This window comes from Pocillopora damicornis, chromosome 3 (assembly GCF_964200805.1).
Source record: "Pocillopora damicornis chromosome 3, jaPocDami1.2, whole genome shotgun sequence".
Taxonomy (NCBI): Eukaryota; Metazoa; Cnidaria; class Anthozoa; order Scleractinia; family Pocilloporidae; genus Pocillopora; species Pocillopora damicornis.
Genome location: NC_142672.1, coordinates 16,766,238 through 16,788,854, shown reverse-complemented (window position 1 = coordinate 16,788,854; position 22,617 = coordinate 16,766,238). Strand labels below are relative to the sequence as shown.

The following is a 22,617-nucleotide window of genomic DNA, read 5'->3' as shown; positions in this document are numbered from 1 at the left end:
CAAGCCAACTGTATGAAAGCCGCCGTTTGAATTTTAAGCAACAAAGATAAACGAATAACTAGATAAAATACGATCTTCGACAACGTATTACAAAATACGAAATAGCCGCTTCCTGAGGCTTATGTAACTACTGTAAGCTATGGCACAGTAAAACACGTGACAAGCGCTCTGTTCGCCGTGACAAACCCAGGAATAAATTTCTTAGGCGATGACATGGAGTGGTTTACACTTTGTTTCAGCCACACAAAAACCGAGTAAGCACTCTCGGAGGATAAAAGAACCCTCTAGGTGCTTGTTGGAGCACTGCAACTGAGGAAAATAATACTTTATTTTTCCATCAATATAATTATTTATTCATCGCAAGGTTTGCGATCACTTATGGTAGATTGAGCTTTACCATGAAGCCTCAAAACTAGGAAAAGTTATATAAGCTATAAAAAACTTATGAAGCAAAAATTTCAGAACGATCTGAACAAAAACCATAGGACTACAAAGATCTCAACGGAGAAGCCAAAAAAGCAAGTTGTCAAAAGTAAAATTTTATGGGTGCCTTTGAGGTATTTGGTTGAGCCTTTCTTCATCAAGTTCACAGTCCATCAAGAGCTGGTCGACAAGATTCGTCGACACTAATGTAGTTATCATACGGAGGAACCTCCTTTTTGCCCTCAGCGACCTTAAAAAAGAGATAATTTGATGAAAATTAACAATAAATGTTAAATTCCTTCATTGCTACATGAATGTTTATAAAGCGGTAACATAAAAACCATAACTATAATCACGTTTTCTGTCATATAGCTAATATGGCTGGGAAAGCCACGGGTGCGACTTGAAAATTGCCCTTGGATGCTATGTTCAAATAAACTCGTCTCTTATAATCTTCACGTAAACGGTTTGACTTAACATGAAAGAAATGTTTTGAAAGTCAGTTCGCCCAGAGAAACTCGGGGTAACGGTTATAATGCAAAAAGGGACTTACAAACTCCTTTGTAAATTTGCTCTTGCTAACCTTTTCCATTTTTTCCATGGCAGTGATCAAGTTTCCTCCCACAATTTTACTGGCCTCTGCGTTGCTGTATCCTCGCCGGAGGAGTTCTTCTACTAGTTTAGGATAAGTTGAAACATCCTCCAATCCTGTCGGAACTCTGAAGTCAGTAAATGAACATAATAAGAGCTTCAAGTGTGGTTAAAAAGAATTAAAGCTTAAAGCGAGCCTGGACGATAACTTCATGTGTCTCCTTTCAAATTCCCCTTTCTGGACACCTATCAAAAATTTGCGTAAATAACTGAGTACTTGAAGGTCTCAGGTTAGTAAAAACCCATAGTTTTAGTCTTAGAGGAGCGATTCATCAACTTTTCGAGTAATGATTCTTCCAGTATCCCGCTTGGGTTGTCATTGCGGTTAAAAAATAAAAAGTGCGGCCTTAAGCTTGACTGAGATAAATCGCACATAGAAGTGTACCAATTAATCTTGATAAACAGCTACAGACCTTGGTACGCCATCATAATCACCACCGAGACCAACATGATCAATTCCTGCGACTTCCTTGATGTGATCGATATGATCTGAAAATATCCGAAAGCATACCGATTAAAACAGTGTCTTATTTCCTTTGATTCAATTCTGACCACAAAACTCGAATGTGGAGTTAACAATGCGCGAGTAATGAAGCTTACGTTAAAACTCAGGCTGACATTTCTACTAAATGGAAATGAAATCGAATGAAATGACTGCGAGATATTATAGATGACGACATAAAAGTCAAGTTGGTTTCTTTCACTCAGTTTTCATCATGTTGTTTTATCAAGCGTTTCGCGTCTAGAAAATGTGTGCACAGATCGAGTGAGTCCCATTTCTTCCCTAGCCTTAATCAGCTTCACCAGAATTTGGAAACAACTGAATCCCATTATTTAACGCATATCAATACCTGCAACATCACTGAGAGTCGCATCTTTTCTGCAAGTGACATAATCGTTGTAAAAGTTCACCATAACTACTCCACCATTCCTGGGCTGTAACGGAAGCACTGTTATCATTATTATCATATTTACTATGAGCTAGTACATAATGGGAATGTTATGAAACCAACGAACTAACGAACGACTGAATAATTATTTTTTAAACATGGTATGTTGCAGCCAAAAAATGCAAAATAAGACCATAATGGCAGTGACGTTTGATCTCATTTTACTATTACGTGTAAAAACAATGATGAAAAAGTAAGTCCTTAAGGTAGCATATTTTCCGGTCTCCTTAGCCCTCTATAGCGTGACTCAGGTAACGAAATAACCACCGGGCATAGTTAACGAATCACTAGGCGAGAGAACGAATACAACAGAGAGTATGAAAAGACAAATAAAGAAACAAAAGAACGTGTAGATAAATGAACAAATAAGGAATAAATGTTCTCACAAGTTTTTCTAGGACATCATCAGGAACGTTCCGCGGGTTTTTGCAAAGTGCATAGGCGGAGGAGTGACTGAAAATAACTGAAACAGGTGTTTACGAATTACTTGAGGTTGTATGATGATGAATGATTACAATAATTCATCCAACTAAGGCGGTCATCGCATATAATACATTTTTAGGGGAGAATGGGGAGGGAGAGGAAATCACACTAATTTTTTACTCGTATCATGTCTGAAAGCAATTTCCGAGTTGATAAAGGGAGTAAGGTTCAAAAGAATTTGTGGTACTGCGTCGGTGGGAGAGTATAACAAGGTAATTTTGTATTATTATCCGAGTTAATAACGTTAATTGGCCACTGTTAAGAGTTTCGAGCGTTAGCCCTTTGTCATTAGATCTTACAAAGGGCTGACGCTCGAAACGTCAGCTTTCAAACTCTTAACGGAGGCCAATTAACGTTATCAACTCAGATGATAATACAGACCAAATTACCTTGATTTTTGACTTGATGTTATGACCCCAAAATTGACTCCTTCCATCAATTCCTGTTAAAGTTACTTCCCACCTTCAGAGGCCGAAAAAAATAGTTGTTTCTTTTATTTGATTACACTGAATACAAATATTTAACAAACGTTTCCATAAAAAAAAAGTTAATTCATCAGGAAGGTGTCATAATCTCGTACAGGGGCGAATACCCTGGCGGAATTTTCGCGGCAACCGCTTAACTTGGGCCTCGTTTTTCATGTTGTTTGTATATTTTGTTTACATCGCGCACTTGACAAAATACACACGTGGAAGCTCCTCGCCTATGGAAAAATCTTTGCCCACGGAAAAATCAAAAGCGGAAGAAAGTCCTTAGTCCATTTAAGCAACACGCCTCGTAATTTTTAGCCACTCCCAACTTCCGATGTCTAAACAACCAACCAGAATATTGAAAAAGCCCGACACACTATTATCGAATGATGCCTTGTGAATAAGAATGCGCAGCCATTTTGCTCGTGCTGCGGCATCCGATACCCGATAAATTCAATAGAAGAACCCTAGGTCGTTTCACGCCTTACTGGCTCCTGACACTTCCTAAAAAGAAAACTCGCTTTAATTTGATTTTTAACGTAAACTGCAGTTATCAAGCTTTCTTCTGTTGTATAGTTTGCTAGGATTTAAGTGAAACAAGCGCGCGTACGAATTTGTTCCCAAAGGACACCCGCGAAGGTGGGAAATAACCTTATCTTTTGGTAAATTCTCTGACTAGCGTTAAAGGCTTTCGCATGTTCAGTTTTTGCGTGGGGCTCAACTGATAGTTGGCCAATAATTTAACAGTCTGCTGAGAAATAACGCGTTTTTAACTGACAGCTCAGATCTGAGATCAGCAGAATTTACTGATGGATAAAAGTTTCCAAATCTGGAGTCGGTTCAGTGGCCTCTGCATTTAACCCCGTCGTCATTCAGTGGCTTAGAGCCACTTTGTTTGTCTTAGTTAGTGATTTCCTCCTCTCCCCAAAATGATTCAGTTTTTTCCGATCCTGTATTTGGTGTTTGGTCAACATTCATTCTGTTGATCTAATTATAATGAACTTCTGTTCTTATTTCCTGTTTACCGCACAATATGTGTAGAAAATCTCGTTTAAAACAGCTACAAATATGAACGTAAAATTTGATTTGCAAAAAATAATCAGGTAATTTATTACAGATTTCGCAAACCATGACTGTTTTCTTTTATACCTGGGGCTTCTGTGATATTAAGAACATCATGCATGACTTTGGCGGAAACATGTGATATGTCGACAAACATCCCAAGCCGATTCATCTCTCTAATCACGTCCTAAAAAATAATCACAAGAAACCCCTTATTGTGTACCTACTATGATACGCCATCCGGATGAAAGCTGATGTATTTCTCTTGCGGTAAAATTGAACTAGCTAAGTATCCAATAGAAGAAAAGATCTCCCTCAGTTGAAAGATCGCTAAATACCAGCATACAAGACAGATAAACCAGAAACCAACACAAGACAGAGAAACCGCTCGCAAGCAGACTGCCGTGGCTCAAATTTCTATGGCTGCCGTGAGTCGGAATTCGTTCCAGTAGTTGAGTTATCCACAACTTTGACGGGTAAAATTTTCATGCAATATTGGGTTCTCAAGAGAACGAAGACCTGAATTTAAAAAGCGAATTCTTCATTAACCTCACCGCCAGTATTTGTTCACTTTTCCTATCTCGAGGTTCTTGGTGCGGTGCCAACATCAGTTACAGCCTCGAGCTACCGTGATAAACATGCGTAGATTAAATCAGATGGTGGAAGCCTTCAAAAACACCTGGCCGCCATTTTAGTGTATCAAATAAGTTGATAAAATAGAAGAAAGATTAAATGACAATTTATATCTCACTTTTCCGAATTGAGTCAAACCATTATGTTCCGGTTTCTCTGGGGTACATGAGTCGGCCCTGAAAGAAATTATTAATTACTTAGTCTGTTTTCCAATTCTGCATCCTAGAAACTGTTAGACAATATAGTCTGCATAAGTTTCATTCACTCTTGCAGCTAATTTTTCACCATAAAATTCAAACAACTCTTATCATGTTGTCCCAGCTAAGTACGACCACTTCAACAAATCAGCGTCTGAACATCAAACGTGAATAGAAATTCCCTCCTGCTACACACTGAGTTCGCCGCCTTCGTAAAAGAAGACATTCAGGTAGTTATGGTGTACTAAGAGGGTTAGACCATCCCTTCCAGTACTACTAAATTGCTCTTTACATAACCCGGCGCGCAGATAGAGGAGTTAAGAGGTAATAGCGCACTGGCTATCTTTTTAGTTTCGAGTGATTATAAACTGTTATAAAAATTTGTTAATTTAATTTTGATGCTACTTTTCGACATAGGAAAAGTATGTCGGACAAAAATATTCACCAAAAAATAAATATTTCTTTGCCAGCTTCAATAACGACAGGGGATTAAGTTTAGATGATAAAACAAAGGATTATGTTCACAGAAATACCGTAGGTCTAGTACATTCGTTACATGAGGTCACACAACTCTGGTAATATTCACGGTGAAAATTTGCATATTTGAGCGGTCGAACGAAAAAAATTATTTCTCGCAAACTAAAATAAATTTTTACAAAAAAACTCCACCACAATTATTAGAACATATTGGGCTACAAAATATGAAAGTAGGAGGGAAAACAAATATGGGTGACTTGCCGCTGTTTGTCTGATGAATGCTGACATTAGCTCTTAAGAATGACAAATGAATGATTGTCACGCAACTCACCAAGGAGTGTGACAGCTGTGAGTCAACGTCATGTACCGACCCCCCAATTCATACAGCATCCGAAGGGCATCCAAACTACTATCCATTGCATGACCCCCTTCTACTCCAATCAAAGAGGCGATCTTTCCGGCTTTGTGCGCATCTTTTATGTCCTGCGCAGTGGTGGCCAAAGTAAAAGTACCCGGATACTTATCAACCATGCGGTGGATGACGTCAATCTGCTCGAGGAACAAGCGTACCGAGTTCTTGTACTGATTGGCACAGGAAACGTACGCTGACCAAAACTGTAAGGAAAGAACGCAATGCATTGGTTAATCAATGGCTGAGTGTCTTCGACTTTTTGTCTTTTTTCTTTTTTTTTTTTTATAAAGCAAGGAAAAATTAGATGAAGATCATTCTAAGAGGTAAAGAAATGATACCAAATATCTCCATTTTTCCCGGAAAACATCTTATTTTGTTAACAGTAACCTTAAAGCACTAGCCTACTACTGTTTCCTTCAAATGACGCACTCACTCTTGAAGGAAAAGTGACTTGGAAACGTGTCGAGCTCAGTCCACTTACCTGCGCTCCAACTTTGCCCTTTCTTAACCTTGGGATATCAGTGTGCCATTCTGGGTTGTTCTTGTCTAAAGTCACATTTTCCATTTGATTCATGAAATACTTCCTCAGTTGCCATGGAATATCGTTATGCCTGAAAAAATGAAAAAAAAGCAGTTAAAGGGTCACATGGTTCAAAAGGTTCTTAATCAAAGTGTGGGGTATGTTTGAGTGACAGAATTCCTATAGTACACCACAACTACTTTAATTTTCAGTCGCTTAAATCATACACATGAAAAGATCTTCCTTTCATTCACTCACTCGCGTGGTCTTGGAGGAAGTTCACTCATAGCTGACAATTTTTCGGTCATTATACCGCAAGGGTCGCAGCATGCGCAAAATGCCATGGGAGCCGTATCTTTTTGAACCATTGAAAAAGTTCAGTGTTGTGGATGGGAAGGCAAACATCAAAACAGTTATTAGAGCAGAACTGTTCGAAAATTCATGTCATGTTTATATTCCTTTTTTTTTCCAAGAGGAACGGTTCGTAAAACGAGAGTGCTTCCAATAATTCCCAAGTGAATAATTCCACTAGCTTGTCTGGCAGCTCGACAATAATGAGTTACCTTCTACCTAATAATGATTGCCTTACCTATCAACAAACTGAAACGGTAAAAATTGTATCGGATGACAAGTTGAGTGCTCGAAATGACAAAAATGTAATTGTATTTCATTATTCTTTTACGTATATTCTTTTACGTATATATCAATCATCTCAAACCGTGGAATGCGATAAAACCATCTGGTCTGGTTAATGTTCGTGTCCTCCGTTGTGTGGTGCTAATTTAGGCCCTGGTCGCACTAGAGCTTTTTTTGTTTGTTTACCAAAAATCTGTTAACAAGTAGCGTAAGATAAGTGCAACCCCCAATTTGAAAAGCTTGGCGTATCGCCAAAACTTCGCCAATCTTCACAGGAGCCGATGTTCAGCCTCGGAGGCTTCCAAATTTTGGCAAACAATCTTTTTTTTTAAACCATTTAGTTGTCATCGTATCCAAGACACGTCTAGATAAAATTTAAGCGGGAAAAATACACTTTAATCCGCTAGCGTAGTTTGCTACGCGCGATGGCTTGACATAACAGTTTTTTTCACTGGCGGCAATTTGGAGAACAATCAGCTTCAACGAGTACTTCTCCTTCTATTGGAGTTATCGAGGCCAACACAAGTGGTGCAAGCTGCAACCAAAAATATCAGCAGGAAAAAAAGAAATGAATTACGATACATGGGTAGTACTTGAGTTATCAAATTGAGTCGGTTCAAAAGAGGGCTCTAAAAATCATTTTCCCGTTTATGAGTTATGAGGACGCGCTTAAGAAGTCAGGCTTAATTAATCTATGCCAGAGGAGGGAGGATGCATGCGTCACTTTCCTTAAGCGGAGTTACTACTCTTCTGACCTACTACGAAATTTAGTACCGCGATGTCAATTTTCAAGACCATATGCCCTTAGGGCAGGAAGAACTGTGTCTGTACCTACCTACTCAAGATCTATTAGATTTGGAAATTTTTGTACTATTAGATATCAGAATCATGTGTAATATACTTAACTGCAATTTAGCTTATTACTTATCCTATTTAATGTTTACACAATATTTAATATTTATATTTAATTGATATCTAAAATAGTTCTATGTATGCATAATGTAGAAGTATTTGTAAATTATGACCCGCCTTGTAATTCAGTTTCTACTGCAAGAAGGCTGAATAAACGATCATCATCATCATCATCATTGTTTCGAGAAGAACATTGCTCGCGTGACATTTGCGTTACGTTTAAAAGTTTATTTAGTTTAATATTTCACCTTTTCTTTTCACTTATTGATCACCTTGATTGACACTGAAATATGAGTAAGTTGATGGTTTTTAGTTAGTTTTTACACGTGTCGTGTCGGAGGCATGAATAAGGATAGCTTTCCCGTTTTTGATGATTATACAGTTTAGTTTAACTCTGGAATCCCGTCACGAAGTAAGTCAGTTGTTTTAAGTCGTTTTTGGTTTCCTTAGGCTTTGTTACATTCAATTATTCGCGTTGATTTCTGTTAGTGTAATTTCTGTAAGGCCGCATGTAATTAGCGGTTAAATCTGTTCGTGTTTTGAAGATTATATGATGTGCTTAGGTCTCTTATTTTTGGTTAGGTTCTGTTGTTTAGAAATCTTATTTATTTATTGTTTCAGATCGAATAAAATTCTATTTATACGATTCGGGATTCTTTAGAGCCACGCAAGTAATTTGGTTTTCATCCGACGGACCAATCATCATGGTCCCAATCTCGTTCCATGACTCCGTCGGACGCGAAAAAGACTACGACCAAGGACGGTTTAAAAGCGAGCACTATTTAGCGAGGTCTTCGTCTTCTACTTCTAAAAGCTGGAACTAGCTGCATAGAAGCCTGCTGATAATGTATCAACAATGTGAAAAACGCTACGCAACTTGTACGTAGAATGCTAAATTCCACGAAAACCCGAGCGCACAAAGATAATGATTCGACAACGATCTATTCTTGCCCAGCAATTCGAGCGAGAACATTTCTTTACCTTTCAATGAAGGGAGATAGGTTAGTTATTGCCGTATGTGTCAATGAAGTTTTGGTCAGAGGATACTAGTTTAATGCGACCGCAATTTTTGGCGCGCGAAAAATGGAAAATATTTGAATTCGCTCTGGTGCGACCTGGCTCCCCCAAAAAAAATTTATTTGATTTTTGTCAACTCTCAATGAAATATTTCAGCCTCCTTATAGTCACAGACCACTTTCCCTCCCCCCTCAAACCAACATATTCACCCCGTTTCTATTAGTCAAGCAAGTCAAGAAGCGAGCAAGCACAGAAATAAATTAATATTGGAGAAATTGAAAACAGAAAGAGAGGAAGGATTTGAATCAACAGATTTATTAATTTAAGATAATTTTAGACTGACAAGATAGGTCTTCGCTTTCGCAAATCTTTCTTACCGCATAATTCGATAAGAGTACTCTCTCTTGCGAAAGTATGTCCTAACTACCCCTAACAAACTGCTCAATGTTTAAAAATAGAACGTGACAAGTACAAAATATCGAACTGGCGTTCTTCTAAACTGAATTGGTACCGACGTTTACCGGATTCTGCTTTATGGTCGTGAGAATATGCTCATCGGTGAAACACATTTAGAGACAAAATAACATTGTTATATCTGATATTCCCGTCAATTTTTCCCGTTGTGTACCTGCCCCTTTAAACTCAGGTGTTGTTTCTTGATAAGCGGGAAATAACTTAAAATACGTAACTTTATAAGTCGTCTTGAGCGTCGTCTAGAGAGTTTTCTTAGAACATGTCAAAAGAGGGCGTATCAATTTACAACCTGTCTCAACGAGCTGTCGAAAGACAAAGCCAGGCGAGCCTTTACATTACTTTCTCTGTTTTCCGTAGGAAATGTTCTCGTGACTTTTCTTTCAACTTTGCGCAGAAAACGAAGGGCTCATGATTTTATCTTTGAACGGCTTAATCAAAGGAAACAACCAATAACAGAGATGAGCAGCTTTACGCACTGTGAAACGCGCTTTTCTCTCTTCCCTGCACGCGGCACGCGCGCGCGCTTTGTACTTTGACCGAAATCACATAACTAGTGACAAAGTGTCCCGCATAACTCTGGAGCAATTCCCTTTTGTCCTCCTCCTTTCGAGCTGGTTTCAAAGGTTTTTTTATAGCAAAGAATAGATTGAATAGGATTTCTTACCCGTCAACAAGTGGAGTCTCTTCCAACACTTGTGCAGCACGCTGTGTAAGGCTTGATTCATCTCTAGTACTCTTCTTTCCTGTCAACACTGCTATGGGTACGGCAATGGCGATTACAAGAACGACCACGACTACCGTTCCAATAATGATAACTTTCCTATTCATTCTGATGATGGTTAATTTGAAGAGGAATACAGAAGGCTGCAGTGAAGTCGGTCACAAGATAATGACTAGACTAGCTTGCACAAACGTAGTGAGTCAACTATTTATTAATTCATATTTTTCTTCTTAATTTTCACATTTCTCGCGCGTTCATTGGTCGATAGCAATAAAGCACAGTGTAACAACTGACCAGGCTATTGTTTAGAAGCATAAATAGAGGATTCAATTACAAAGTGCGCTTTGCACAGGTTTGTTCAAAGAGTTTGTCTCTGAATTGATCGTGGTTAGAGTTAATGAGCAAAATGGGCTGTGAACGGCTCTATTCATTATGTTTCCTGTTCAGCTTTGCTTTTGTTGTTAGCTGTGTTCCAGCCACTCGTGATCGTAGCCGTCGTGCGGCTGTGGATTACCTTGCTACGGCCAATAAGATCCTTGATGAAACACCTTTAGTGGATGGGTGAGTTAGTCATGTATGTAGCTTTGAAAGACCTAACATTTGTGTTTGACACAGTCTAAAGGCAAAGATGCGTTTTGTGTAATGGAAATAGGGTTAAGAACCAGCAAATTACGATATATTGTCTAATCTGGGGCTCGAGTGTTGGCTCAAGCGATGAAAGGCGGATCACCTATCGAACGCGCGCGCGCTTTCAGTTGAGATACCACCTGGCACTGACAATCCGTTTTGAATTAGACAAGTACCGTGAATAGCAGTTGCTGGCAACGAAATCGAAATTAAGTTTCTTCGGGAATATTTATTCTGATGAGTGGATGCAGCCTCTTCGTTATTTACGATTCAAAAATGCTTTCTTAAACCGATACGATGCGTTTCCACGGCATACATATCCAGCTTACAAACGACAACGTAAATCGCCTCCGCGAGAGAAGTGAAATAATTTTTGTAGCCGAAGAGGAAAATCTTGTAGTCTTTCGACAGGGTCCAAGTAATTCTTTACCTAAAACTCCCGCGGAAAATTCTCATACAACTGGCATGCGGTAGACGTTTCCTGTTACAATTGTATCACGCGTGAAGAGAGTCGCGGTTAGCACTCGAGCCATTTACGGACAGGCGGTGTGCGCACTCTGATTGCGTTGCATCGTGGTCGTAAAAGAAAAGTAAGTAATTTGCATCCTGTTGGTCGAGTGAATATCTCTGGCAGCCAGAATAGCGTGAATATACGGGAAAAATAAGGGGGATTCACCGTCTGTTGCCTTTCATTTGAAAGTTAAAAAGTGTTGACGGGCCTGCGCGGCTCCTGTGATTCCTCCGCGACGAATTCGCTCTTAGGAGGCATCCTTCCCCGCCTCCTTTAAGGTGAAACGGAAGGGAGGGTTACCATTCTGTCAAGAAGAGAGCTTCGAATCGTAATTTTAAAACTACAAAAAAAAAACCTTAGCTTGGGAGCTCACTTCAGCAGTAAGGGTATTCCTTATTGCTGAATAAGTATTCCTTCCTGTCGATTCGTTGTCTTGCTTCTCGGCACCGGCATTCTCCGGCTTTTCCTTTTTTGCCGCGGGTTTTTCCTTTGCCTTTGCAACTTTGCCCAATATTGTGTCGTCCTCCTCAACGCTCCACTGAGCAATCGAGATAACTAAAAAACTGTGTCTGCAATGCGATACTTTTCCTGGGAAATCTTGATCCATTGTCATTGACGCTAGAGGTCCATTGTCCCATTGGTTTGCGGTTTCAGGAGGCGAGATATAAAGAATAATACACGAGCGTGCGTAGATATGGAATTTCTCTTCGAGTGTAGCGCAGTGAACGAGTGAGATGTCAAGTGGAACACGAGAAGGGAAATTCCATATCCACAAGCAACCATGTATTATTTTGTTTATCATATAAATACAATAGCCGACTACATTTATAAATGAAAATAAATGAATCGACAAATTCCGAGTAACAATCGTAGAGTGCGTTGGCGCTAACTCCCAAATGGAAAAATCCGTTGACTCATGATTACAAAAACAACAATGGTCGTAATTTTCAATTTACAAAAGTCTCGTTTATTGACTTTGTCCTTACCGACAGAAGAAGTCTTTCAGGTAAACGGCCAAAATCAGCTAGTGGCAAATCTTCCAGTTGCCGATTTTCATTCTCAGCCGAGAGAAATGCTAACACCAAAGCCACTGAATACGTAACTTTCGGTTTTACTTTTAGTATGTTGGCTTTCTTCCCCTTCTAGAAAAGTTTGAACTTCACTGTCAGTCAGCGATACGGATTTTTTAGTGTTTTAGCCGCCCTAATTCGAGAAAGCTCCGACAAACAACTTGTATTAAGAATCGTGAGCTTAATCGTGACATTAAGAAGCTATTCATTCATCGACTTGTCCGTTGACATGACCTGACCGTTCACAGTGACGTGTCAGCAGCTGATTGGCTATATCAACACACGTGTATGGTAGCCGAGGGCTGCCACTCAAAATTTTACAATTTTTCAAAGATTTAAAGATTTAATAATGATGCGTGGTATGCGTGGTATCCCAATAGCTTTCCAGACCCGTTTGGCTCAGTTTCAAATGCCTTCATAACAGCACCATCGTTGAAAAATATGTCCAAATGACGAAGCCTTCTATCAAGCATCCTAAGACTCCACGCGGAAAGTCACGAGTGAGGAAATCTAACATCTCTCATCTTTGTAATCCTCGCCCGACATATTTTAGCAAAGCCTCTTTAAGATCGGCATTATTTTTCCACAAGGCCTCTCTGAAATCTGACATCGAAATACTAAAAAACTCTTCTAAATCACTCAAGATCAAAACTACTTCACAACTTGAGTATATGGACACAACGCACGATGGGACCTACAATCACGCCCGCACAGTATCATGGTAGTGACAGCCCTCAGCCACAGCGATATTCACTTGGACTTTTGTTTTGATTTGATATTGAGTTTATTCTTTATTTCGACGTGAATTGCCCTTGGATTTCAGTTTAATTTTGGAATGATTTTTACTTTGATAATGCAATTACTTTTGCTTTTAAATTTGCTTGCTACTTCATTTTACTTTCAATCGTTCTTTTTCTTTTGTTTTGCAGTCACGTTCCATTTTACTTTCAGTTTTGATTTATTTTTTCTTTTATTTTTTTTGATCTTTGAAAAATTGTAAAATTTTGAGTGGAAGCCCTCGACCACCACACTAGTGTGTTGTTACGGCTCCTCTCAGGACTGGAAATATATGTTATTCGCCAGAATGGAGGTCCGTATTGGGAAAAACTGTGCCCGAGGCCTTGGTACACAAGACAGAGGGCACAGTTTTTCCCAATACGGACCGACCTTGGCTGGTGAATAATATTTGTATTTTTTTCTAAAACCTGACAAATGGCTGCGAAAACAACCTGAACGATAAAGGGCTGTAATTACTGATTCTCACATACAAGATTCTCCATAAATGGAACAATTTATGAGCGAGTAGATGGTAGAGAAAACAAGGGTAACGCAAATGAAAGAGAGAGGTTTCATCAAAACATATTTATTTGCTTAATGATATTAAAAGGTGATTTAAAAGACTTCCAAGAAAACTTCGAAACATTTTTTCGGAGAACCACTGCCCGCTCTCGGAACCAATCACTTAGAAATATTGTAATGTCCCTACAATAACGCGTTTTCGCAGCCATAACCGGTCTCAAACACTAGCACTTAAAATGCATAAAACACGAGTACTGTTGAAGTGCGTTTGAGAGCGTTTGGTTGGAGCTGTTGCAGATGGATCAAAGCGGCCATCTTTACCTTTGAAAGGCTTCCAACTACGACGTACATCAAATTTGACCTTCTTGAAAACCGGTCTCAAAATACATACTAAAAACAGTGATCGCGTTTGTTCCCAAGAACCGGTGAATACGTGACACATGTGAATCATAACTACACACAGTCAGAATAAATCAAATTACATTAGCCTATGGTGAAAAGAAAAAAGAACGGCCTAACTTTTGCGGAATATTCCTTCAAAATCTACTGATTTCTACCGATTTCACCGCCACAATAAAAGTAACGTTACCCGGCACTATGCAACGGAATCGGAGTGCGCCCACTGCCTGGTTTACGCACGTGTTGCGAACAGAACACTTCGCACTGTCTAGATAGATTGACCAGTCTGGCAATTACAAGAACAAATACAACCACGTTTCTGATAATGGAGACTTTCGTATTATCTTTTATTTGTTTAATCCAAAGAGGATCACAAAAGGCTGCACTGAAGTCGAACACAAGATAGTGCATAAACTTGACTAAAATAGTTTTAACCATTTTACTTATAAGAATAATATTTTCGAAGCGTTTTGTTGACAAAACACCCCCCGTCTGTCTTAAATTGGCGTCTATCATAGGTTTAATTATATGAGTCTTTTTCCACTTTGTGTCTGGTTTCAGTATTTCATTTCATAATTCTTCGACAGCGCATTTTGTTTGAAGATGTTATCGATCAGTCAACAAGTCGCGTAAAAGAAGTGTTCCCAAATTCTAGGAACCAGAAATTAGGTCTTTTTAAGCATAAAAATGTCATGTATTAAATACATGTCTAGATGGAATTACTTCGGGAACTGATCTGTGGTCAGGCAAAGTGTACTTGTTCTAAATGCAGATTCACCTTATAGTAGAAAAGCCTACTGATACTACACTAACATCGGAAATGCTATGATGCATTACTGAAACTCAATAAAAAAAAAAACTCCGAAAGAGGGGTTTATTCAATTCATTTGTGTGTAGGATTCGCGTATTTCTTTGTTGACGAAAGTTTGGTTAAAACATGTTAGTTTGATGCGACCACCACAAAATTTGGACCAGTTGAGGTTGACCGCGTAAAGCAGATACCAAGTATTTGGGATATTGCAGAGAAACGGTGAAACGTCATTTTGTGCCATATTTGGCCACTCAATGTACGAAAACTCGATCCAAAATACTACGAACATTGATTCCGAGAGAAAAATATAGAGTGAATTTTACTTGAAAAAAATTATCCTTTAGTTTCATTTGAGTGGTCCCGCTCTAAGTGCAGGACTGTTCAATACAGGTGGAGGACAATACAAACAGGCCGCTGGGACTCAGTAAAGGGAAACTTACATTAATTGAAGGGAATAAATTCCGGGAATTTGAAAACCGGTCGCTTGATGCAGGGTAATATAGATTCGATTGTAGTTTTGTAAACTCGCTCAAATGATCTTGGAAATAGTTAATTTATCAGGATCTCCCGCCCTCCAGAGAAATGTAAAACGCGCAAGAGCATTCCCTATCGATGCTTAGTCCTGTGATAATGAGATACAGTTTTCGAAGCCTTAAAAGTCATTTTCCAATCGATGTTTTCCTTTCAAATTTTTTGCAGGTTTGTGATCTTTTCGTTTGCAATTTGCATTTACTTTGTTTTTTTCTTTCCCTCTTTTTTCTCAAATACATTTTTGACCGAGCCACGATTTAATTCAGGCCAGTTTCTTTGCAGACACAATGATATTCCTTATCAGATCCGTATGAAGTACAAGAACAGGTTTGAAAATCTGACTTTTGACACGGATGAGTCAGGATGGCATACAGATATACCCCGACTAAGAAAAGGAAAAGTTGGCAGTCAGGTAATACTAAAATGCTATTTAAATACAGCCTCTGTGTGATTGGGTTATTTAGCAATGCTGCATTTAGGGAGAAACTTCCTTATTTAGAGCCTAAGCTATCATTTCTATTTCTGCCTGGCAGACTTGGAAGTGATGGAATATGATTACAATGGCATATCAAAAATCAAACAAGAGCAAACCAACAAATGACAAGTCTTTATACAGAGGATGGGTGTGGCAATGAATTGTCACTCTGTGCAGATAGAATTTGTATTCAAAATGGCGCATATGGTTTGTTGTGGACAAAAGAATCTTATTGCTTCAGAATGGTTTTTTTAGTTGTTTTCGGTATGTTTAACTTTATTGCTTAACTTGAAGTATGCTTATCAACTTGCAAACACATATGAAAAGCAATTACCTACATTGCCTTAATTTACGCATGTGCTTTTAACTGAAAAGTCATTGCTAACAATAGCCTAATTTACGCTTGTGTTTTTATAAAATCACAATATTCCGTCCTGGGAAGTGTCTCGAAGGTGGGTACCAGATTCCAATGCAAGTGGGTACCCTAACACAAAATTGATATCATACTGCTCACGTAATTCTTAACCTACGATTTTCACTTGTCGTATACAGTTTTGGGCAGCCTGGTCATCATGTGATGTACGACTGAAAGATGCCGTGAGAATTGGCCTGGAACAAGTGTCTGTCATTCATCGACTAATTAACAAGTATCCAAATGACCTGGTATTTGTGAAGACAGCGCAAGGTATTAGAGATGCAAAGAAGAATAACAAGATTGGATCTCTGATTGGCCTAGAGGGTGGTCACATGATTGACTCGAGCTTAGCCACTTTACGAATGTTTTATAATCTTGGAGTTAGATATATGACTCTGACTCATTCTTGCAACACTGCTTGGTAAGATGCCTCCTTTTTTCAATATTCTAGAAAAAATCAAGCAAATTCTTCAGTATCAGCTTTTGTTCCATGTTTAGAAGAAAGCAGTACAACATGATTGATTTACTTGAAGATCTAGTTGCACAATAATTGATGAAGTATTGTGCAGGAACTGAACTATAAGAACAAAATGTGCCTGCCAACTCTTCTTTGATGTTCACATATTTCAAGCACTATAATTAATGTCCTTCTCAATTAAGTTAACAATTGGTCAAGAAGCTAGAGTTGCGCTCGGCTACGCCTCGAGCAACTCTTACGCATCTTTCGTGCTCTCCAAACTTCCCAAGTTCTTCATATATCGACGAACGCACAGCTGACGTATGAACCAATTGTTTTATAACATTTTCAACCCAATGGAAATTTTTTTCTCAAGGGATTTGTTTGTTGACGTCATGAGTGTGCACAATAGGAATATGAAGCACGCTTACGCAATTGAATTAGATTAGACAACTATTTTATAATATTAATTTGTACGTCTTTGTGAATCAGACGTTGAGAGTCTTTTTAATGGATCACGCGCAGAAAAAAATGCCCTCTATAAAGACGAAGAATAGGTTCTACAGAGAATTTAATAAAATAGACAAATTGTGGGGTCTGTGCTTCTAATTAGATTAAGAAGTCTATAGAGTGAAGCTATCCTCTTCACTCAGTTTCTTGGTCTTGTCGTTATTTCAGGGCTGATGGGTGGATAGACAAACTTTCAGGAGAGATCCATAATGGTCTTACAGACTTTGGAAAGGTAAATATTATAATTATAAACATGTAAATGGTTTCCACACAGCACTATGTTACATGGCGCTATGCTGAGATTGTCTTCTGGTAACATGAAGAGTGCTTTATAAAAGTTGAAGTGGCCTCAGAGCTAATAGACTGTATGAAATTGTATGACTGTGTAAAGTTGTGCTTGTTTTTTAATATTCTGATGCAATTCTCGGATGGCTATCGAACAAAGACCAAGGAATAAGCGGAAACGCTGAAACAACGACTCGAGGAGAAGAAAACAAGTTCTAAGCCTTTTTCCGATTGTTGAAAAAAACGAAATCAGTGGTTTCTTCGTTTTCTGAACTCAACGACTCAAACAACAAAAATAAAGGTTTTGCTTATTCCATTGCTCTTAGTTTTGTAGAAATGTCCAACTACAAAATTTCCTTCGTTAAATCTGTGTTCGAGTGTAAGTTGCCGCTCGTTCAACTTTCTTAACGCACGAGCTAGGATTTTCTCTCACATCATCATTATTTTGAACCAGCATTTTAAGAGCTGTTTGGGTTCTCTAGGATAAAAAAAAAGTTTTTATTCAGAAGATATCACGATACGGGTGAAGGCCATGATACACAGAAACGTGTCCTGTTCCTTTAGCGTGTTCTTAGAACCGCTGAAGTCTGCGTTTTAGCATGCCGTGTGTCTGTTTCATTTTTTCTTGTTTATCGCTCTTGCTGTTTCTCTGATTTTAACCTTGCCAGTTTCTACGGAATCTTATGTATGACGCCGTCCTGTTTGCTTCACTCTAGGCTTCACCAGTTGTGACCGAAATGTTTTGTGCGACTTGAAAACGTTTCGAACACATAAGAAAGAGCCGCAACTGATTTGAAATCCTGTGAAGGCTCTTTTTCAGCTTTTGATTTCAAAATTAATTTTAAAAAATATCCATCAATCAAAGCAATTCAGCAACGGTCTACGATATCATAGATTGATGCGGTAGTTTCCACAATACGTACACTCAGTCGATTACTGTTTTTCTTCGAGTCATACAAAGACATACAATATAAAGTGTTTGAGCATGTTTTCGTATCTTGCAATTGTCAAATCTACCACTGTTTATATCCTTATCGATCATGGTCGCAAGGGTTACGTAACGTTATATAGATCTATTAGCGATGTTGAAACTGAACTGAGTGGAACAACGAGGCACACCCCAGCGGTTTAAGGACGCACAACAATTTTCCATTGGATTTGGAATGTGTCTGTATTGGTGATCCCTTACTATGGTCTCTGAGTGCTCTAAATAACGTAACGCCACCCACGCGACCATTTAGATGCAGATCTCAAACCTATCACGGCCTTGTTACATACATTTTCCCATACTTGAGGCTTTTTCCTGTATTTCCTTGAAGCTCTCATTGGGTCACTGTTAGAATATTTTGAATAAGTCGCTGGCCATTAGTTTATATTTGCTCTTACTGGCTGTTTTGATCATTTTGGTGTCGTTACGATTTGTTGGAAAACCAATATACACTACGTATAACTTAATTCAAAATGATAATTTGTTTTCTTCAACTCTTTGAGGAAGAGTTTAAAATGACTGTTCTTTTGGCAAGCCTATAGTACAGGCCGGGCTAAGATGGTGATGGTTTCCAACAAGTACGTCTACTGTAACGCACTTGGTCTCCTGCAACTTTCGCCTTTCGGAGAAGCGAAAGTTACAGGATTTGTCATCAACGATAAAACGCGCATTACTCTAGTCTCTAAAAGAAGATCTTAATTTAAATTTCAGCTTGTTGTACTTGAGATGAACCGACTGGGAATGCTTGTTGATTTGTCACACGTTTCCTTTAAGACAATGACTGACACTCTTGATACTGTCAAAGCCCCTGGTATGTAGCTGATAAGAAAGAATTTCCTTTCCACCTTCCGACTTGGTTTGTTATTTTTCCTTCATCTTATAACCCCCATATCTGATTCTAAATCTTCTCCCTCTACCCCTATTCATGTCATTGCGAATTAGTCGAGTGGAATTGATGCCATCTTAAACCAAATTATGATAAGCTTGCTTATTGTTGCAATTTATTTCCCAGAAAGTGTACTAAAATTGTAAGCAGAGGCTACATTTCAATCACTTTGGTAGGATTTAATAGATTTTAATCCTCTCTGCTTTGACTAACCAATAAAGTCAGAGATGTATTTGGTTTCATAACATAATGCCTTTGATATAATTCTTAGTGATATTTAGCCATTCCTCTGCGTATGACATTCACTGTCAGCATGGTCGCAACGTTCCAGATTACGTCCTTAAGAGAATGGTGAGTTATTGGTACTCATGCTTATGCCATTCAGTTATCGCAGTAGTGTATGGTTGTTATATAAATCAGCAAAATGTGGAGGAAGATGCGTTTCTTTAGGGTAGAGGAAGCGTCGAGGATTTTGTTTCAGTTAGGAAACACTTAAAGCAAAGTTTGATAGAAAAATTCGAGCAACTATTTTACTGATGTTTCTTTGCTGCTTTTTTCTTCGCATGAAAGCCTGATAATGGAGGGGTGGTTATGGTGAACTTTTACAGTGACTACATACATTGCAACAAGAGCGATTCATCGAAAAAAGGCACTATTGCATTGAATGCGACCTTAGAACAAGTGGCAGGTGAGTCAGGACAACTGTTTAAATAGAGCAAAGACCCGAGAAAATTTTTGCCATGTTCGATCTTTCTTCTTTCTCATGTACCTCTTCATCTTTGGACCCTCAGGGACATATTTCTCGCGAGGAGGAAGGGGGGATGTCGTTGACAGTTTCACCCAGTTAGGATGCCTCTCCGAGCTATTGCAAGCTTGGTTCAGTTGTTTGGACCTTAAATAAGGTCAGATGCCCATGCAAACTGTTAACCAGAATTGATGGGGGACATTGAAATGCAGTTCCTTTTTTGTTTGGTTTCAGATCACATTGATCATATTAAGAAGGTCGCAGGAATTGATCACGTGGGCCTTGGAAGTGATTATGATGGTGTAACTCGGTAAGATACCTACGTTATTTTCTTTTATCCATTTTTTTTGTTTCTTAGGATTACTTGATTCCTAAGTATTGAGGAATTACCTCAAGTGATCAGGGTGACATACAAACCTGTACGTGCACTTGTACCTCATGTTCCAATTCAAGAAAACAACTACTTTATTTGTTCGATTACTGTCAACAAAATTTGATTAAAACTTTTAAAATTTCGTTTTTTTCCTCTTTTGCTAGTGAAGCATTTAAGTTTAAGTCTTGGTAAAAAATTACAAACTCTCCTCGAGTGCCCAACCTCCTCGAGTGCGTCACCTTGTAGGTTGGAAAAGTTAATAAGGGCCACTCCCTCTACCTCCGCTCCTAAAAAACAAAAATTTGATTGAAGTATACAAGAGGAGTACTTCTTTACTGGCTTGAAATCTGTAAATTAACTGTTTTTGGTACGTCTTTTATTTATTGTTTTATTTTAAAATAAACTAACAACTTGCCGAAAATGGTGAGAATTTTAATAGGGCCCCATCTCGAATAAGCGCACTAAAGTTTAATAAGCGCTAAGAGTGCTTAATCGAGTATATACGGTGTCTAAGGTACTTTCCAAAAAAGTGATTATATATTATATATTTCAGCTTACCAAAAGGGCTGGGGGATGTATCAAAGTTTCCTGATCTTATTGCTGAACTCTTGAAACGAAATTATACTGAAGAAGAGGTGAAAAAGGTGGTTGGTGAAAATCTCATCAGGGCTTTTGAAGAAGCTGAAGAGGTCAGTGGAACGTTATGAAGTCAGTATACTATTAGATGAAAACATTTATGCCTTACTAGAGGGCACAGCTGCCAGGTGATTATCAGTGTGGCTAAAGCTAAAATCTTGGACAAGACTGTTGAGACAGCTTACTCCCCCATTTTAGAACAAGTCCTGTTTGGTTCAATATATTTTATCTTAGGTGCATTTTTTTCTTTCCTTTCAAGATTTAGACGGGGCTTTCATTTAATTGTCACAGTAACGTTTAAAACGCCAGATAATAAATGTTGGGGAAAGGCCCCTACTCACGCAAGCCTCTTTATTCAGCATGTGTTTGTTCTTCGCTTGTTTTTTTGTTTTGTTTTTCTGATACGATTTGTATGGCAGTTAATTTTCGGGATACTATTAAGACCCTCGTTTTCTTAACTCAGAGTTGGCAATGGTAAGAGGACGAAGTAGACGCAGACGACTGCGAAACGGAAGTCCGATTAGTTAATTAAGAGTATGATCGCATTCAGAATCGGACGACACATAGGCCTGTCTGGGATTATTTCAGATAAATTGAAGGGTTTTTCGCTCTCTGTCAAAGTAGAGTAATTTAATTTTTTTTCCGAATCGTTAAAAGAGTTAATGCTTTTTATCTTTTGTATAAATAGAAAACATCAGTTACACAAAATGTTCTATCTAACCCAACCATCCTAAGAAAGAACTTTGCGTGCGTTGTATGCTTATGTTTTCTTCGGGATAACCCTGCGCGTAAATAACGCGCACAGCACAATTAACACAGTCATGACATGATAACTGTCTCATTGTAACCAATCACGTTCGTTAATGTTATCGTTTTGATTTTACTGGAAATAATATGTGAGAAGTTGAGATGAAAATAAGGAAAAGGAGAACCAATAGCCAATAGTGATTCAAGTTAACAGCATGGCGTTAATATGCTAGACATGATCATAAAACATCTTGGTGTAGAAACTCCACAAAATTTGACTGGATGTAATTAATTTTGTGGCTTTTCCTTCGTCATGAATATCAATTAAGAGGTTGTATATCTGAGAGTCGGTAGTATTTTCTGGTTTTGTTCTAGGTTGCTAAAAAACTACAGAAGGAACGACCTCCATACGACGAGTATCGATTCTTCACCAATGTAACTTGCAGACCGAATTACGGAGGCGGTTTGACAGGTTGGGTTCCAAAATACAACAGAACAATCACAGCAGTACCTTTGGTAATCTGATGGTCTTCCTGGAAAAGTTAAGATCTGACTGGATTTGCAGTTTAGTGAAAGAAGCTTGTTTGGTTGTATGACACAACCTAACGAAGGACTCAATACATTTTTATAACATAACTATAGAATCGACAAATCAAACGCAACTATAGTGGAGGTTTCTGTAATGATGACAAATCAAACGTAATTATGATGAATTGGTTCCTTCATCAGCCTTAAGTGATCTTGTCTTTTGTTAGTTTTACTGTGATAAATAAAGAAAAAATGAGGCCGTTTTTCTTCCAAGCTATACACAAGT

The 22,617-nt window shown here is 38.5% G+C and overlaps 2 protein-coding genes and 1 long non-coding RNA gene across 3 annotated transcripts; 2 read left to right on the top strand and 1 right to left on the bottom strand.

Annotated features, from left to right (window-relative positions):
- Positions 1–310: 310 nt before the first annotated feature.
- Positions 311–10,317, bottom strand: LOC113675757 (dipeptidase 1). The gene is made up of 10 exons (XM_027192363.2): positions 9,982–10,317; positions 6,240–6,369; positions 5,678–5,961; positions 4,791–4,848; positions 4,127–4,226; positions 2,411–2,487; positions 1,926–2,010; positions 1,488–1,563; positions 1,007–1,142; positions 311–673 (listed from the first exon to the last, which is right to left on the bottom strand). The coding sequence occupies exons 1-10, from the start codon at positions 10,143–10,145 to the stop codon at positions 587–589; spliced, it is 1,197 nt and encodes a 398-aa protein (XP_027048164.2). The 5' UTR covers positions 10,146–10,317; the 3' UTR covers positions 311–586.
- LOC149048553 (uncharacterized) lies at positions 8,142–9,533 on the top strand. The gene is made up of 2 exons (XR_016184541.1): positions 8,142–8,238; positions 8,448–9,533. It is a non-coding gene; the product is annotated as an uncharacterized LOC149048553 (long non-coding RNA).
- Positions 10,307–22,608, top strand: LOC113675756 (dipeptidase 1). The gene is made up of 10 exons (XM_027192362.2): positions 10,307–10,599; positions 15,569–15,698; positions 16,314–16,597; positions 17,312–17,375; positions 19,128–19,227; positions 19,574–19,653; positions 19,873–19,990; positions 20,282–20,357; positions 20,974–21,109; positions 22,179–22,608. The coding sequence occupies exons 1-10, from the start codon at positions 10,436–10,438 to the stop codon at positions 22,326–22,328; spliced, it is 1,302 nt and encodes a 433-aa protein (XP_027048163.2). The 5' UTR covers positions 10,307–10,435; the 3' UTR covers positions 22,329–22,608.
- Positions 22,609–22,617: the final 9 nt, after the last annotated feature.

Coding starts and splice junctions, on each gene's coding strand:
- LOC113675756 (XM_027192362.2), top strand. CDS start 10,436: ATGAGCAAAATGGGCTGTGAACGGCTCTATTCATTATGTTTCCTGTTC. Junction 16,598..17,311: donor CATTCTTGCAACACTGCTTG/GTAAGATGCCTC, acceptor TCGTTATTTCAG/GGCTGATGGGTGGATAGACA. Junction 21,110..22,178: donor CTTTTGAAGAAGCTGAAGAG/GTCAGTGGAACG, acceptor GTTTTGTTCTAG/GTTGCTAAAAAACTACAGAA.
- LOC113675757 (XM_027192363.2), bottom strand. CDS start 10,145: ATGAATAGGAAAGTTATCATTATTGGAACGGTAGTCGTGGTCGTTCTT. Junction 6,370..9,981: donor GAGACTCCACTTGTTGACGG/GTAAGAAATCCT, acceptor TCATTTTTTCAG/GCATAACGATATTCCATGGC. Junction 674..1,006: donor CCATGGAAAAAATGGAAAAG/GTTAGCAAGAGC, acceptor CTCTTTTTTAAG/GTCGCTGAGGGCAAAAAGGA.